General features: G+C 49.1%; 1 protein-coding gene across 1 annotated transcript; it reads left to right on the plus strand.

The window, feature by feature from the left end:
• The first annotated feature begins 7,825 nt into the window (after positions 1–7,825).
• LOC121839666 (coiled-coil domain-containing protein 120-like) lies at positions 7,826–14,111 on the plus strand. Its single transcript, XM_042299846.1, has 6 exons — positions 7,826–7,917; positions 8,047–8,171; positions 8,644–8,760; positions 9,440–9,560; positions 12,664–12,723; positions 13,794–14,111. The coding sequence occupies exons 1-6, from the start codon at positions 7,884–7,886 to the stop codon at positions 14,003–14,005; spliced, it is 669 nt and encodes a 222-aa protein (XP_042155780.1). The 5' UTR covers positions 7,826–7,883; the 3' UTR covers positions 14,006–14,111.
• Positions 14,112–17,144: the final 3,033 nt, after the last annotated feature.

A 17,144-nucleotide genomic window follows, 5' to 3' on the forward strand; every position in this document is an offset into this window, starting at 1 on the left:
CAGTACTGTTGAGTGGTGCCCCTGTCAGGTCTGTATCAGTACTATTGAGTGGTGCCCCGTCAGGTCTGTATCAGTACTGTTGAGTGGTGCCCCGTCAGGTCTGTATCAGTACTGTTGAGTGGTGCCCCGTCAGGTCTGTATCAGTACTGTTGAGTGGTGCCCCGTCAGGTCTGTATCAGTACTATTGAGTGGTGCCCCGTCAGGTCTGTATCAGTACTATTGAGTGGTGCCCCGTCAGGTCTGTATCAGTACTATTGAGTGGTGCCCCCATCAGGTCTGTATCAGTACTGTTGAGTGGTGCCCCCGTCAGGTCTGTATCAGTACTGTTGAGTGGTGCCCCGTCAGGTCTGTATCAGTACTGTTGAGTGGTGCCCCGTCAGGTCTGTATCAGTACTGTTGAGTGGTGCCCCGTCAGGTCTGTATCAGTCCTATTGAGTGGTGCCCCGTCAGGTCTGTATCAGTACTATTGAGTGGTGCCCCCGTCAGGTCTGTATCAGTACTATTGAGTGGTGCCCCCATCAGGTCTGTATCAGTACTGTTGAGTGGTGCCCCGTCAGGTCTGTATCAGTACTGTTGAGTGGTGCCCCGTCAGGTCTGTATCAGTACTGTTGAGTGGTGCCCCCGTCAGGTCTGTATCAGTACTATTGAGTGGTGCCCCGTCAGGTCTGTATCAGTACTATTGAGTGGTGCCCCCCGTCAGGCCTGTATCAGTACTATTGAGGGGATGCCCCCCCGTCAGGTCTGTATCAGTACTATTGAGTGGTGCCCCCCGTCAGGTCTGTATCAGTACTATTGAGTGGTGCCCCGTCAGGTCTGTATCAGTACTATTGAGTGGTGCCCCCCGTCAGGTCTGTATCAGTACTATTGAGTGGTGCCCCGTCAGGTCTGTATCAGTACTATTGAGTGGTGCCCCGTCAGGTCTGTATCAGTACTATTGAGTGGTGCCCCGTCAGGTCTGTATCAGTACTGTTGAGTGGTGCCCCGTCAGGTCTGTATCAGTACTATTGAGTGGTGCCCCGTCAGGTCTGTATCAGTACTATTGAGTGGTGCCCCGTCAGGTCTGTATCAGTACTATTGAGTGGTGCCCCCGTCAGGTCTGTATCAGTACTGTCGAGTGGTGCCCCGTCAGGTCTGTATCAGTACTATTGAGTGGTGCCCCGTCAGGTCTGTATCAGTACTATTGAGTGGTGCCCCCCGCCAGGTCTGTATCAGTACTATTGAGTGGTGCCCCCCCCGTCAGGTCTGTATCAGTACTATTGAGTGGTGCCCCCGTCAGGTCTGTATCAGTACTGTTGAGTGGTGCCCCCGTCAGGTCTGTATGAGTACTGTTGAGTGGTGCCCCCAGGTCTGTATCAGTACTGTTGAGTGGCGCCCCCGTCAGGTCTGTATCAGTACTGTTGAGTGGCGCCCCTGTCAGGTCTGTATCAGTACTATTGAGTGGTGCCCCCGTCAGGTCTGTATCAGTACTATTGAGTGGCGCCCCGTCAGGTCTGTATCAGTACTGTTGAGTGGTGCCCCGTCAGGTCTGTATCAGTACTGTTGAGTGGTGCCCCGTCAGGTCTGTATCAGTACTATTGAGTGGTGCCCCGTCAGGTCTGTATCAGTACTGTTGAGTGGTGCCCCCGTCAGGTCTGTATCAGTACTATTGAGTGGTGCCCCCGTCAGGTCTGTATCAGTACTATTGAGTGGCGCCCCCGTCAGGTCTGTATCAGTACTGGTGAGTGGTGCCCCGTCAGGTCTGTATCAGTACTGTTGAGTGGTGCCCCCGTCAGGTCTGTATCAGTACTGTTGAGTGGTGCCCCGTCAGGTCTGTATCAGTACTATTGAGTGGTGCCCCGTCAGGTCTGTATCAGTACTATTGAGTGGTGCCCCGTCAGGTCTGTATCAGTACTGTTGAGTGGTGCCCCGTCAGGTCTGTATCAGTACTGTTGAGTGGTGCCCCGTCAGGTCTGTATCAGTACTATTGAGTGGTGCCCCGTCAGGTCTGTATCAGTACTATTGAGTGGTGCCCCGTCAGGTCTGTATCAGTACTATTGAGTGGTGCCCCGTCAGGTCTGTATCAGTACTATTGAGTGGTGCCCCCCGTCAGGTCTGTATCAGTACTATTGAGTGGTGCCCCGTCAGGTCTGTATCAGTACTATTGAGTTGTGCCCCGTCAGGTCTGTATCAGTACTGTCGAGTGGTGCCCCCGTCAGGTCTGTATCAGTACTATTGAGTGGTGCCCCGTCAGGTCTGTATCAGTACTATTGAGTGGTGCCCCCCGTCAGGTCTGTATCAGTACTATTGAGTGGTGCCCCGTCAGGTCTGTATCAGTACTATTGAGTGGTGCCCCCCTCCGTCAGGTCTGTATCAGTACTATTGAGTGGTGCCCCGTCAGGTCTGTATCAGTACTATTGAGTGGCGCCCCCGTCAGGTCTGTATCAGTACTGTTGAGTGGCGCCCCTGTCAGGTCTGTATCAGTACTGTTGAGTGGTGCCCCCGTCAGGTCTGTATCAGTACTGTTGAGTGGTGCCCCCGTCAGGTCTGTATCAGTACTGTTGAGTGGTGCCCCCCGTCAGGTCTGTATCAGTACTATTGAGTGGTGCCCCGTCAGGTCTGTATCAGTACTATTGAGTGGTGCCCCCCGTCAGGTCTGTATCAGTACTATTGAGTGGTGCCCCGTCAGGTCTGTATCAGTACTATTGAGTGGCGCCCCCGTCAGGTCTGTATCAGTACTGTTGAGTGGCGCCCCCTGTCAGGTCTGTATCAGTACTGTTGAGTGGTGCCCCCAGGTCTGTATCAGTACTGTTGAGTGGTGCCCCCGTCAGGTCTGTATCAGTACTGTTGAGTGGTGCCCCCCCAGGTCTGTATCAGTACTATTGAGTGGTGCCCCGTCAGGTCTGTATCAGTACTGTTGAGTGGTGCCCCCCGTCAGGTCTGTATCAGTACTATTGAGTGGTGCCCCCCCCGTCAGGTCTGTATCAGTACTGTTGAGTGGTGCCCCCCGTCAGGTCTGTATCAGTACTATTGAGTGGTGCCCCCCGTCAGGTCTGTATCAGTACTATTGAGTGGTGCCCCCCGTCAGGTCTGTATCAGTACTATTGAGTGGTGCCCCCCCCGTCAGGTCTGTATCAGTACTATTGAGTGGTGCCCCGTCAGGTCTGTATCAGTACTGTTTGATTGGTGCCCCCCGTCAGGTCTGTATCAGTACTGTTGAGTGGTGCCCCGTCAGGTCTGTATCAGTACTATTGAGTGGTGCCCCCGTCAGGTCTGTATCAGTACTGTTGAGTGGTGCCCCGTCAGGTCTGTATCAGTACTGTTGAGTGGTGCCCCGTCAGGTCTGTATCAGTACTATTGAGTGGTGCCCCGTCAGGTCTGTATCAGTACTGTTGAGTGGTGCCCCGTCAGGTCTGTATCAGTACTGTTGAGTGGTGCCCCGTCAGGTCTGTATCAGTACTGTTGAGTGGTGCCCCGTCAGGTCTGTATCAGTACTATTGAGTGGTGCCCCCGTCAGGTCTGTATCAGTACTGTTGAGTGGTGCCCCCGTCAGGTCTGTATCAGTACTATTGAGTGGTGCCCCGTCAGGTCTGTATCAGTACTGTTGAGTGGTGCCCCGTCAGGTCTGTATCAGTACTGTTGAGTGGTGCCCCGTCAGGTCTGTATCAGTACTATTGAGTGGTGCCCCGTCAGGTCTGTATCAGTACTGTTGAGTGGTGCCCCGTCAGGTCTGTATCAGTACTATTGAGTGGTGCCCCCGTCAGGTCTGTATCAGTACTATTGAGTGGTGCCCCATCAGGCCTGTATCAGTACTGTTGAGTGGTGCCCCCCGTCAGGTCTGTATCAGTACTGTTGAGTGGTGCCCCTGTCAGGTCTGTATCAGTACTATTGACTGGTGCCCCGTCAGGTCTGTATCAGTACTGTTGAGTGGCGCCCCGTCAGGTCTGTATCAGTACTATTGAGTGGTGCCCCGTCAGGTCTGTATCAGTACTATTGAGTGGTGCCCCGTCAGGTCTGTATCAGTACTGTTGAGTGGTGCCCCCCCGTCAGGTCAGTATCAGTACTGTTGAGTGGTGCCCCGTCAGGTCTGTATCAGTACTATTGACTGGTGCCCCCGTCAGGTCTGTATCAGTACTGTTGAGTGGTGCCCCCATCAGGCCTGTATCAGTACTGTTGAGTGGTGCCCCCCCGTCAGGTCTGTATCAGTACTGTTGAGTGGTGCCCCGTCAGGTCTGTATCAGTACTATTGACTGGTGCCCCGTCAGGTCTGTATCAGTACTGTTGAGTGGCGCCCCGTCAGGTCTGTATCAGTACTATTGAGTGGTGCCCCGTCAGGTCTGTATCAGTACTATTGAGTGGTGCCCCGTCAGGTCTGTATCAGTACTATTGAGTGGTGCCCCCGTCAGGTCTGTATCAGTACTGTTGAGTGGTGCCCCGTCAGGTCTGTATCAGTACTATTGAGTGGTGCCCCGTCAGGTCTGTATCAGTACTATTGAGTGGTGCCCCGTCAGGTCTGTATCAGTACTGTTGAGTGGTGCCCCTGTCAGGTCTGTATCAGTACTATTGAGTGGTGCCCCGTCAGGTCTGTATCAGTACTGTTGAGTGGTGCCCCCGTCAGGTCTGTATCAGTACTGTTGAGTGGTGCCCCGTCAGGTCTGTATCAGTACTGTTGAGTGGTGCCCCGTCAGGTCTGTATCAGTACTATTGAGTGGTGCCCCCGTCAGGTCTGTATCAGTACTATTGAGTGGTGCCCCCGTCAGGTCTGTATCAGTACTATTGAGTGGTGCCCCGTCAGGTCTGTATCAGTACTGTTGAGTGGTGCCCCGTCAGGTCTGTATCAGTACTGTTGAGTGGTGCCCCGTCAGGTCTGTATCAGTACTGTTGAGTGGTGCCCCCGTCAGGTCTGTATCAGTACTGTTGAGTGGTGCCCCGTCAGGTCTGTATCAGTCCTATTGAGTGGTGCCCCCGTCAGGTCTGTATCAGTACTATTGAGTGGTGCCCCGTCAGGTCTGTATCAGTACTATTGAGTGGTGCCCCATCAGGTCTGTATCAGTACTGTTGAGTGGTGCCCCCGTCAGGTCTGTATCAGTACTGTTGAGTGGTGCCCCGTCAGGTCTGTATCAGTACTGTTGAGTGGTGCCCCCGTCAGGTCTGTATCAGTACTATTGAGTGGTGCCCCCGTCAGGTCTGTATCAGTACTATTGAGTGGTGCCCCCCCGTCAGGCCTGTATCAGTACTATTGAGGGGATGCCCCCCCCGTCAGGTCTGTATCAGTACTATTGAGTGGTGCCCCCCGTCAGGTCTGTATCAGTACTATTGAGTGGTGCCCCGTCAGGTCTGTATCAGTACTATTGAGTGGTGCCCCCCGTCAGGTCTGTATCAGTACTATTGAGTGGTGCCCCGTCAGGTCTGTATCAGTACTATTGAGTGGTGCCCCGTCAGGTCTGTATCAGTACTATTGAGTGGTGCCCCGTCAGGTCTGTATCAGTACTGTTGAGTGGTGCCCCGTCAGGTCTGTATCAGTACTATTGAGTGGTGCCCCGTCAGGTCTGTATCAGTACTATTGAGTGGTGCCCCGTCAGGTCTGTATCAGTACTATTGAGTGGTGCCCCGTCAGGTCTGTATCAGTACTGTCGAGTGGTGCCCCGTCAGGTCTGTATCAGTACTATTGGGTGGTGCCCCGTCAGGTCTGTATCAGTACTATTGAGTGGTGCCCCCCGCCAGGTCTGTATCAGTACTATTGAGTGGTGCCCCCCGTCAGGTCTGTATCAGTACTATTGAGTGGTGCCCCCGTCAGGTCTGTATCAGTACTGTTGAGTGGTGCCCCCGTCAGGTCTGTATGAGTACTGTTGAGTGGTGCCCCGTCAGGTCTGTATCAGTACTGTTGAGTGGCGCCCCCGTCAGGTCTGTATCAGTACTGTTGAGTGGCGCCCTGTCAGGTCTGTATCAGTACTATTGAGTGGTGCCCCGTCAGGTCTGTATCAGTACTATTGAGTGGCGCCCCGTCAGGTCTGTATCAGTACTGTTGAGTGGTGCCCCGTCAGGTCTGTATCAGTACTGTTGAGTGGTGCCCCCGTCAGGTCTGTATCAGTACTATTGAGTGGTGCCCCGTCAGGTCTGTATCAGTACTGTTGAGTGGTGCCCCGTCAGGTCTGTATCAGTACTATTGAGTGGTGCCCCGTCAGGTCTGTATCAGTACTATTGAGTGGTGCCCCGTCAGGTCTGTATCAGAACTATTGAGTGGTGCCCCCCGTCAGGTCTGTATCAGTACTATTGAGTGGTGCCCCGTCAGGTCTGTATCAGTACTATTGAGTGGTGCCCCGTCAGGTCTGTATCAGTACTATTGAGTGGTGCCCCCGTCAGGTCTGTATCAGTACTATTGAGTGGTGCCCCGTCAGGTCTGTATCAGTACTATTGAGTGGTGCCCCGTCAGGTCTGTATCAGTACTGTTGAGTGGTGCCCCCGTCAGGTCTGTATCAGTACTGTTGAGTGGTGCCCCCGTCAGGTCTGTATCAGTACTATTGAGTGGCGCCCCGTCAGGTCTGTATCAGTACTATTGAGTGGTGCCCCCGTCAGGTCTGTATCAGTACTATTGAGTGGCGCCCCCGTCAGGTCTGTATCAGTACTGTTGAGTGGCGCCCCCGTCAGGCCTGTATCAGTACTGTTGAGTGGCGCCCCCGTCAGGTCTGTATCAGTACTGTTGAGTGGTTCCCCCGTCAGGTCTGTATCAGTACTGGTCCCTCTGGTCCGTCCCCCTGGTCCATCCCCCTGGTCCCTCTGGTCCGTCCCCCTGGTCCGTCCTCCTGGTCCGTCTCCCTGGTCCTTACCTCTGGTCCCTGGTCCGTCCCACTGGTCCGTCCCGCTGGTCCGTCCCTCTGGTCCGTCCCTCTGGTCCGTCCCTCTGGTCCGTCCCCCTGGTCCGTCCCTCTGGTCCGTCCCTCTGGTCCGTCCCTCTGGTCCTTACCTCTGGTCCGTCCCTCTGGTCCGTCCCTCTGGTCCGTCCTCCTGGTCCGTCCCTCTGGTCCGTCCTCCTGGTCCGTCCCTCTGGTCCGTCCCTCTGGTCCGTCCCGCTGGTCCGTCCCTCTGGTCCGTCCCTCTGGTCCGTCCCGCTGGTCCGTCCCTCTGGTCCGTCCCTCTGGTCCGTCCCTCTGGTCCGTCCTCCTGGTCCGTCCCGCTGGTCCGTCCCGCTGGTCCGTCCCTCTGGTCCGTCCCTCTGGTCCGTCCCTCTGGTCCGTCCTCCTGGTCCGTCCCTCTGGTCCGTCCCTCTGGTCCGTCCCTCTGGTCCGTCCCTCTGGTCCGTCCCTCTGGTCCGTCCCTCTGGTCCGTCCTCCTGGTCCGTCCCTCTGGTCCGTCCCTCTGGTCCGTCCCTCTGGTCCTTACCTCTGGTCCGTCCCTCTGGTCCGTCCCTCTGGTCCGTCCCTCTGGTCCGTCCCTCTGGTCCGTCCCTCTGGTCCGTCCCCTGGTCCGTCCCTCTGGTCCGTCCCTCTGGTCCGTCCCGCTGGTCCGTCCCTCTGGTCCGTCCCTCTGGTCCGTCCTCCTGGTCCGTCCCGCTGGTCCGTCCCGCTGGTCCGTCCCTCTGGTCCGTCCCTCTGGTCCGTCCCTCTGGTCCGTCCTCCTGGTCCGTCCCTCTGGTCCGTCCCTCTGGTCCGTCCCTCTGGTCCCTCCCGTCTCTGGTCCGTCCCTCTGGTCCGTCCTCTGGTCCTCTCTGGTCTATCCCCCTCTGTGTGTGTATGTGTGTGTGAGATCTGTTGGGATGCACTGAGAGCAGCGAACACACCCGACATGTCTGATTCCTCCTCCTCTTGTGTGTGTGTGTGTGTGTGTGTGTGTGTGTGTGTGTGTGTGTGCAGGTGAGTGATCTGTTGGGATGCACTGAGAGCAGCGAGGTCACCTGGGACACACCTGACATGGAGGTCAAGGGTCATCTCATCTCAGTACCTGGTGAGGAAATAAAACATGTATTTTATATACCTAATTTAGCGATAGCAATTTTAGTTTTTAGTGAAAGAATGTATAGCCATGTTTGATCAACACTTAGCATGTCATCTCCTTCTTCTGTGTGTTGTGTAGACCTGCTGGGTGGCAGTCCGGAGGCTGTTGAAAGGATGACAGAACTACAGGAGAGAAGACGCAGTCTCGAGACTCTACTGAATAGCAGACTGGCTGAGCTACGGAGAGTCTGTCTGCAGGAGGCGGTCAGTACACGTACTCACAGCCAAATACTGACGACTAGTATGTCAGGTTTACTTCTGGTACACGTACTCACAGCCAAATACTGACGACTAGTATGTCAGGTTTACTTCTGGTACACGTACTCACAGCCAAATACTGACGACTAGTATGTCAGGTTTACTTCTGGTACGCGTACTCAGCCAAATACTGACGACTAGTATGTCAGGTTTACTTCTGGTACACGTACTCACAGCCAAATACTGACGACTGTATGTCAGGTTTACTGTGTTCCGTGTCTGTTTGTCCTGTCCAGGACCTGCCTATAACAGGAGTTGACAGGAGAGCTTCCTGGTGATTTATCTTGTTAATGTGGTGTATTTGTCTATAACAGGAGAGCTTCTTGGTGATTTATCTTGTTAATGTGGTGTATTTGTCTATAACAGGAGAGCTTCTTGGTGATTTATCTTGTTAATGTGGTGTATTTGTCTATAACAGGAGTTGACAGGAGAGCTTCCTGGTGATTTCCCCCTGGAGGCTGGGGAGAGACGCCCCAACGTTCGCCGAAGGGTCGGATCCTACCGCCACGGACCCAAGACTATTATAAAGACAGAGGTAAAAGAGGATTTGAATATTACCACACAGAAAGCAGAACCCCCCTCCTAATTTAACCTAATTTAACCTGTTATCCCTCTGATCATTTTTCAGATCAAATCAAATGTATTTATATAGCCCTTTGTACATCAGCTGATATCTCAAAGTGCTGTACAGAAACCCAGCCTAAAACGCCAAACAGCAAGCAATGCAGGTGTAGAAGCACGGTGCTAGGAAAAACTCCCTAGAAAGGCCAAAAGGAAGATACCTAGAGAGGAACCAGGCTATGAGGGGTGGCCAGTCCTCTTCTGGCTGTGCCGGGTGGAGATTATAACAGAACATGGCCAAGATGTTCAAATGTTCATAAATGACCAGCATGGTCGAATAATAATAAGGCAGAACAGTTGAAACTGGAGCAGCAGCACGGCCAGGTGGACTGGGGACAGCAAGGAGTCATCATGTCAGGTAGTCCTGAGGCATGGTCCTAGGGCTCAGGTCCTCCAAGAGAGAGAAAGAAAGATTGAATTAGAGAGAGCACACTTAAATTCACACAGGACACCCGAATACAGGTGGTAAGATGCATTGGGTGAGAGACCGTTGAGAGACAGCACAATCTCGTTTTTGTACCGCTACGAGAATGGTATTGAACGGTGAATGTGACGACAAAATAAACTAAATAAACCCATCTTCTGATGTGTAGGAGGAGGTGTGTCAGAGGAAGCCGAAGAAGGCGCTGTTCAGCGGTGCCCTGAGACGCCGTGTAGACTCTGATCAGCACCCGGCGCACAGCAAGAGGACTGTGCACAGAGGATGTCACACGGGTAATAACGTACCACCTTTTACTGTGACTGGTTGAAATACACACAGGTTAAATGCTAACCTCTCCTGTTATTGTAATGGTGAGAGGTTAGCATGTCTTGGGGGTATGATTTAAGATGCTAACCTCCCCTGTTATTGTAATGGTGAGAGGTTAGCATGACTTGGGGGTATGATATAAAATGCTAACCTCTCCTGTTATTGTAATGGTGAGAGGTTAGCATGTCTTGGGGGTATGATATAAAATGCTAACCTCTCCTGTTATTGTAATGGTGAGAGGTTAGCATGTCTTGGGGGTATGATATAACATGCTAACCTCCCCTGTTATTGTAATGGTGAGAGGTTAGCATGTCTTGGGGGTATGATATAAAATGCTAACCTCCCCTATTATTGTAATGGTGAGAGGTTAGCATGTCTTGGGGGTATGATTTAAGATGCTAACCTCCCCTGTTATTGTAATGGTGAGAGGTTAGCATGACTTGGGGGTATGATATAAAATGCTAACCTCTCCTGTTATTGTAATGGTGAGAGGTTAGCATGACTTTGGGTATGATTTAAGATGCTAACCTCCCCTGTTATTGTAATGGTGAGAGGTTAGCATGTCTTGGGGTATGATATAAAATGCTACCCTCCCCTGTTATTGTAATGGTGAGAGGTTAGCATGTCTTGGGGGTATGATATAACATGCTAACCTCCCCTGTTATTGTAATGGTGAGAGGTTAGCATGTCTTGGGGGTATGATATAAAATGCTAACCTCCCCTATTATTGTAATGGTGAGAGGTTAGCATGTCTTGGGGGTATGATATAAAATGCTAGCCCCCTGTTATTGTAATGGTGAGAGGTTAGCATGTCTTGGGGGTATGATATAAAATGCTAACCTCCTCTGTTATTATAAGGGTGAGAGGTTAGCATGTCTTGGGGTATGATATAAAATGCTAGCCTGTTATTGTAATGGTGAGAGGTTAGCATGTCTTGGGGGTATGATATAAAATGCTAACCTCCTCTGTTATTATAAGGGTGAGAGGTTAGCATGTCTTGGGGTATGATATAAAATGCTAACCTCCCCTGTTATGGTAATGGTGAGAGGTTAGCATGTCTTGGGGGTTTGATATAAAATGCTAACCTCCCCTGTTATTGTAATGGTGAGAGGTTAGCATGTCTTGGGGGTATGATATACAATCTTAGCCTGCTATTGTAATGGTGAGAGGTTAGCATGTTTTAGGGCTATGATATAAAATGCTAACTACCCCTGTTATTGTAATGGTGAAAGGTTAGCATGTCTTGGGGGTTTGATATTTGACCCTCTGTAACCTTCTCACTCCTCATTATTCACGATTCATTCAGGATTATCCGTAACCATGGCAGCATTCAAATTGAATGTAGATGTGTTTAGAAACATATTGTATTCTTGTTTACAGTGAAAGGGACTCCAAAATGACACAATACGTTATTCACCATTCTAAACCTTTGACTACTTTAATACACATGTAAGTGAATTTGTCGACTATGTACAAAAAGAACGGTTCACCCTATATTCATGAAAATACCCTCAAATTACAGCTAACAGTCTGCACTTCAACCTCGTAGTCTTTGTTTGATTATCAAATACAAACATGTGACGTATGAAGGCAAAACAATACAAAATGATTCACTGTCCCAGTAATTACACTGTAGTTTTATATGCTTATGCCAAGTCTCCAGAATCCAGTCAGGAAACACACACACACACACACACACACACACACACACACACACACACACACACACACACACACACACACACACACACACACACACACATAATCATACACACACAATCACACACACACACACACATAATCATACACACACAATCACACACACACACACACACACACACACACACACACACACACACACACACACACACACACACACACACACACACAGACCACACACACAGAGCCACACACACACACACACACACACACACACACACACACACACATAATCATACACACACATAATCACACACACACAGAGCCACACACACACACACAGCACACACACACACACACACACACACACACACACACACACACACACAGGTAGCACTTAGGAATGGATCAGAGGATTATGATGTCATGGTTGCACTGTGGGAACCGTGTGTGTGTGTGCGTGTGTGTGTGTTTAATACCGTGGTTGTTAGATTCCTTAGGAACTCAGGTTCCACTTCCATGCCTGGAAAAAAAAAAAACATTGACCCTGGAAAGGCAGAGACAGACTGGGGGAGATAGAAAGGGAGGGAGGGAGGGAGGGTGGACATTGTTACAGAGGAGAGGAGGAAGTCCGGAACAGTCTCGTTATTACTGGGCTGACACACACACACACACACACACACACACACACACACACACACACACACACACGATGTCCAGGGAAAGCACATGGAGGCATGGTGGACAGACAGAGAACAATGCTACCAGTTATGTAACTACCACCTGACTCACTCTACCATGGGCACTCGGAAATGGCACCCTATTCCCTATTTAGTGCAGCACTTTTGGCCAGACTGTGTTTTAGTGCACTACTTTTGGCCAGACTGTGTTTTAGTTCACTACTTTTGGCCAGACTGTGTTTTAGTGCACTACTTTTGGCCACACTGTGTTTTAGTGCACTACTTTTGCCCACACTGAGTTTTAGTGCACTACTTTTGGCCACACTGAGTTTTAGTGCACTACTTTTGCCCACACTGAGTTTTAGTGCACTACTTTTGCCCACACTGAGTTTTAGTGCACTACTTTTGACCCCACTAGGTTTTAGTGCACTACTAAATAGAGAAGTGTGTGCCGTACTCAGATGCAGCCCATGTGGGGGTGCGTACACAGAGAGCACAGCTTGAGGGCTGAATATTACCGGAGATACGCAGAGCAATTCTAATGTCAATCGTGGACTGATTCTTATAGGGGACATGCATGGAAATGTCACAAGGCACAGATTTCAGGTTAAAATTTAGATATTTAGATATAAGGGACAGTGTGTGAAGTTATTTGGTGCAATCTGACTATGTTGAAATCTGACTTTGTGTGTGTGTGTGTGTGTGTGTGTGTGTGTGTATTCCTCCACAGATGACACGGTGAACTCTGAGAGCAGCTCCACGTCTGATTCTACAGGGGACCATGACAACGGTAAGACAATAGGAAGATCCTAGTCATGCTAACACAGTACATCCTAGTGATGCTAACACAGTACATCCTAGTCATGCTAACACAGTACATCCTAGTGATGCTAACACAGTACATCCTAGTGATGCTAACACAGTACATCCTAGTCATGCTAACACAGTACATCCTAGTCATGCTAACACAGTACATCCTAGTCATGCTAACACAGTACATCCTAGTGATGCTAACACAGTACATCCTAGTCATGCTAACACAGTACATCCTAGTGATGCTAACACAGTACATCCTAGTCATGCTAACACAGTACATCCTAGTGATGCTAACACAGTACATCCTAGTCATGCTAACACAGTACATCCTAGTCATGCTAACACAGTACATCCTAGTCATGTTAACACAGTACATCCTAGTCATGCTAACACAGTACATCCTAGTCATGTTAACACAGTACATCCTAGTCATGCTAACACAGTACATCCTAGTCATGTTAACACAGTACATCCTAGTCATGCTAACACAGTACATCCTAGTCATGTTAACACAGTACATCCTCTAGTCATGCTAACACAGTACATCCTAGTCATGCTAACACAGTACATCCTAGTCATGCTAACACAGTACATACCTAGTCATGCTAACACAGTACATCCTAGTCATGCTAACACAGTACATCCTAGTCATGCTAACACAGTACATCCTAGTCATGCTAACACAGTACATCCTAGTCATGCTAACACAGTACATCCTAGTGATGCTAACACAGTACATCCTAGTGATGCTAACACAGTACATCCTAGTGATGCTAATACAGTACATCCTAGTCATGCTAACACAGTACATCCTAGTCATGCTAACACAGTTCATCCTAGTCATGCTAACACAGTACATCCTAGTGATGCTAACACAGTACATCCTAGTGATGCTAACACAGTACATCCTAGTGATGCTAATACAGTACATCCTAGTGATGCAAATGTCTACTTTCAGTCCTCACTAAACTTTCATCCGTCTCTGTCTTTTCTCTGGCTCGCCTCTCTCTCTCTCTCTCTCTCTCTCTCTCTCTCTGTCTCTAGATGAGTCTTCGGGTGTGGCCCCAGACTGCCTGTCCCCGTCTCGTCCCCGGCTGGCCCCTGGTAATGGTAATGGGAGCAGCAGTAGTCCAGACAGCAGGCTGTGTAGGAAGCTTTCTCCTGTTGAGATCTATTATGCGATGAGGACCACCACGCAACCCAACCCACTGGCCCTCTCCGCCAGGTACTGCTGCGGCTTCACACTATCTCTCTGACCTAATGCCGATCATTCACATGTATTTTCTAAAGTCCTTTTTTTTTTACATCAGTAATTGTCACAAAGTGTTTTAAAGATACCCAGACTAAAAAAAAACAACTGAGAACAAGCAAAGCAAATGTCATACTGTGTAATCGTACAAAGTAAATGAATAAGTTACTGTTTGTACAGTAACTGATGATACAAACTAGTCAGTACAAACTGATGATACAAACTAGTCAGTACAAACTGGTGATACAAACTAGTCTGTACAAACTGATGATACAAACTAGTCAGTACAAACTAGTCTGTACAAACTGATGATACAAACTAGTCAGTACAAACTGATGATACGAACTAGTCAGTACAAACTGGTGATACAAACTAGTCTGTACAAACTGGTGATACAAACTAGTCTGTACAAACTGGTGATACAAACTAGTCTGTATAAACAGCCGGGTTTGTATCCATTTGCCACTAGGAACCATCTATTCTATCCACATCTACACTGAGTGTACAAAAGTAATTAGGAACCCCTTCCCTAATTACTGAGTTGCACACCCTTTTTGTCCTCAGAACAGCCTCAATTCGTCAGGGAACTCTACTAAGGTGTTTGAAAGCGTTTCCACAGGGATGCTGACCCATGTTGACTCCAAGGCTTCCCCACAGTTGTGTCAAGTTGGCTGATTGTGGATCTGTACTCCGAATAGTTCGTTCCATCTCATCCCACAGAAGCTCAATTGGGATGGAGACTTGTTGACTGGGCAGGCCACTGCAGTAAGATGGAATTCACTGTGATGATCGTGGAACCATTCCTGGACCATCCGTGCCTCGTGGCATCGGGGCGTTATCCTGCTGATGGATACAGGATACACTGCTGCCATGAAGGGATGCCCCTGATTGGCTACGATGTTCAGTTGTCCTTTGGTATTTAAACGTTGCACCACTTTTATCAAAGGTGCCCAAAAACACACCGCAGACCATCACACCACCACCACCACCACCAGCCTGTAATGTTGACACGTGGCATGATAGATGTATGTACTCGTGGTTTCCTCCATACCTTAGTCCTCCCATCAGCGTGAAATAGCAGAAACGGAGTATTCATCAGACCAGATCATGTTTTTCACATCCTCCAGTGTTTTCGTTCCTCAGCCCAATGCAACCACAGTTTCTTTTTTTATTTTCAGGAAGAAGTAGAACTCTGTAAGGTCGTCAGCTGCCATACCGCATTCACGTTAACGTACGGACAAGTTGTGCTTTCTTTCATGGGTCTTTGGGCACCAATGTTGTACTGGACTGTCAGTTGACTAACTGTAGCCTGGCTGTTGCTCTGCACAATTCGTGTGGTGGACCATTCTTGATACACACGGGAAACTGTTGAGCCTGAAAAACCCAGCAGTGTTGCAGTTCTTGACACACTCAACCCAGTGCACCTGGCACCTACTACCATACCCCGTTCAAAGGCACTTAAATCTTTTGTCTTACACATTCACCCTCTGAATGGCACAGATACACAATCCATGTCCCAGTTGTCTCAAGGCTTAAAAACCCTTCTTTAACCCGTCTCCTCCTCTTCATCTACACTGATTGAAGTGGATTTAACAGGTGACATCAATAAGGGATTCATAGCTTTCACCTGGATTCACCTGGTCAGTCTATGTCATGGAAAGAGCAGGTGTTCCTAATGTTTTGTCCAATCAGTGTATAATGGGTTTTCTTTCTTCTTCATAAGTTCCTGTAAACCACTGATACACAGGAAGAGCGATGTTGTCTCCTACAGAATCTATGGCCCATTTTCATACATTCTAACCAGGAAGAGCGATGTTGTCTCCTACAGAATCTATGGCCCATTTTCATACATTCTAACCAGGAAGAGCGATGTTGTCTCCTACAGAATCTATGGCCCATTTTCATACATTCTAACCAGGAAGAGCGATGTTGTCTCCTACAGAATCTATGGCCCAGTTTCATACATTCTAACCAGGAAGAGCGATGTTGTCTCCTACAGAATCTATGGCCCAGTTTCATACATTCTAACCAGGAAGAGCGATGTTGTCTCCTACAGAATTTATGGCCCATTTTCATACATTCTAACCAGGAAGAGCGATGTTGTCTCCTACAGAATCTATGGCCCAGTTTCATACATTCTAACCAGGAAGAGCGATGTTGTCTCCTACAGAATCTATGGCCCATTTTCATACATTCTAACCAGGAAGAGCGATGTTGTCTCCTACAGAATCTATGGCCCATTTTCATACATTCTAACCAGGAAGAGCGATGTTGTCTCCTACAGAATCTATGGCCCATTTTCATACATTCTAACCAGGAAGAGCGATGTTGTCTCCTACAGAATCTATGGCCCATTTTCATACATTCTGACCAGGAAGAGCGATGTTGTCTCCTACAGAATTTATGGCCCATTATCTTACATTCTGACCAGGAAGAGCGATGTTGTCTCCTACAGAATTTATGGCCCATTTTCATACATTCTGACCAGGAAGAGCGATGTTGTCTCCTACAGAATCTATGGCCCATTTTCATACATTCTGACCAGGAAGAGCGATGTTGTCTCCTACAGAATTTATGGCCCATTTTCATACATTCTAACCAGGAAGAGCGATGTTGTCTCCTACAGAATCTATGGCCCATTTTCATACATTCTAACCAGGAAGAGCGATGTTGTCTCCTACAGAATCTATGGCCCATTTTCATACATTCTAACCAGGAAGAGCGATGTTGTCTCCTACAGAATCTATGGCCCATTTTCATACATTCTAACCAGGAAGAGCGATGTTGTCTCCTACAGAATCTATGGCCCATTTTCATACATTCTAACCAGGAAGAGCGATGTTGTCTCCTACAGAATCTATGGCCCATTTTCATACATTCTAACCAGGAAGAGCGATGTTGTCTCCTACAGAATTTATGGCCCATTTTCATACATTCTAACCAGGAAGAGCGATGTTGTCTCCTACAGAATCTATGGCCCATTTTCATACATTCTAACCAGGAAGAGCGCTGTTGTCTCCTACAGAATATATGGCCCATTTTCATACATTCTAACCAGGAAGAGCGATGTTGTCTCCTACAGAATCTATGGCCCATTTTCATACATTCTAACCAGGAAGAGCGATGTTGTCTCCTACAGAATCTAT

The sequence above is a fragment of the Oncorhynchus tshawytscha genome, linkage group LG16 (genome assembly GCF_018296145.1).
Source record: "Oncorhynchus tshawytscha isolate Ot180627B linkage group LG16, Otsh_v2.0, whole genome shotgun sequence".
NCBI classification, from domain to species: Eukaryota; Metazoa; Chordata; class Actinopteri; order Salmoniformes; family Salmonidae; genus Oncorhynchus; species Oncorhynchus tshawytscha.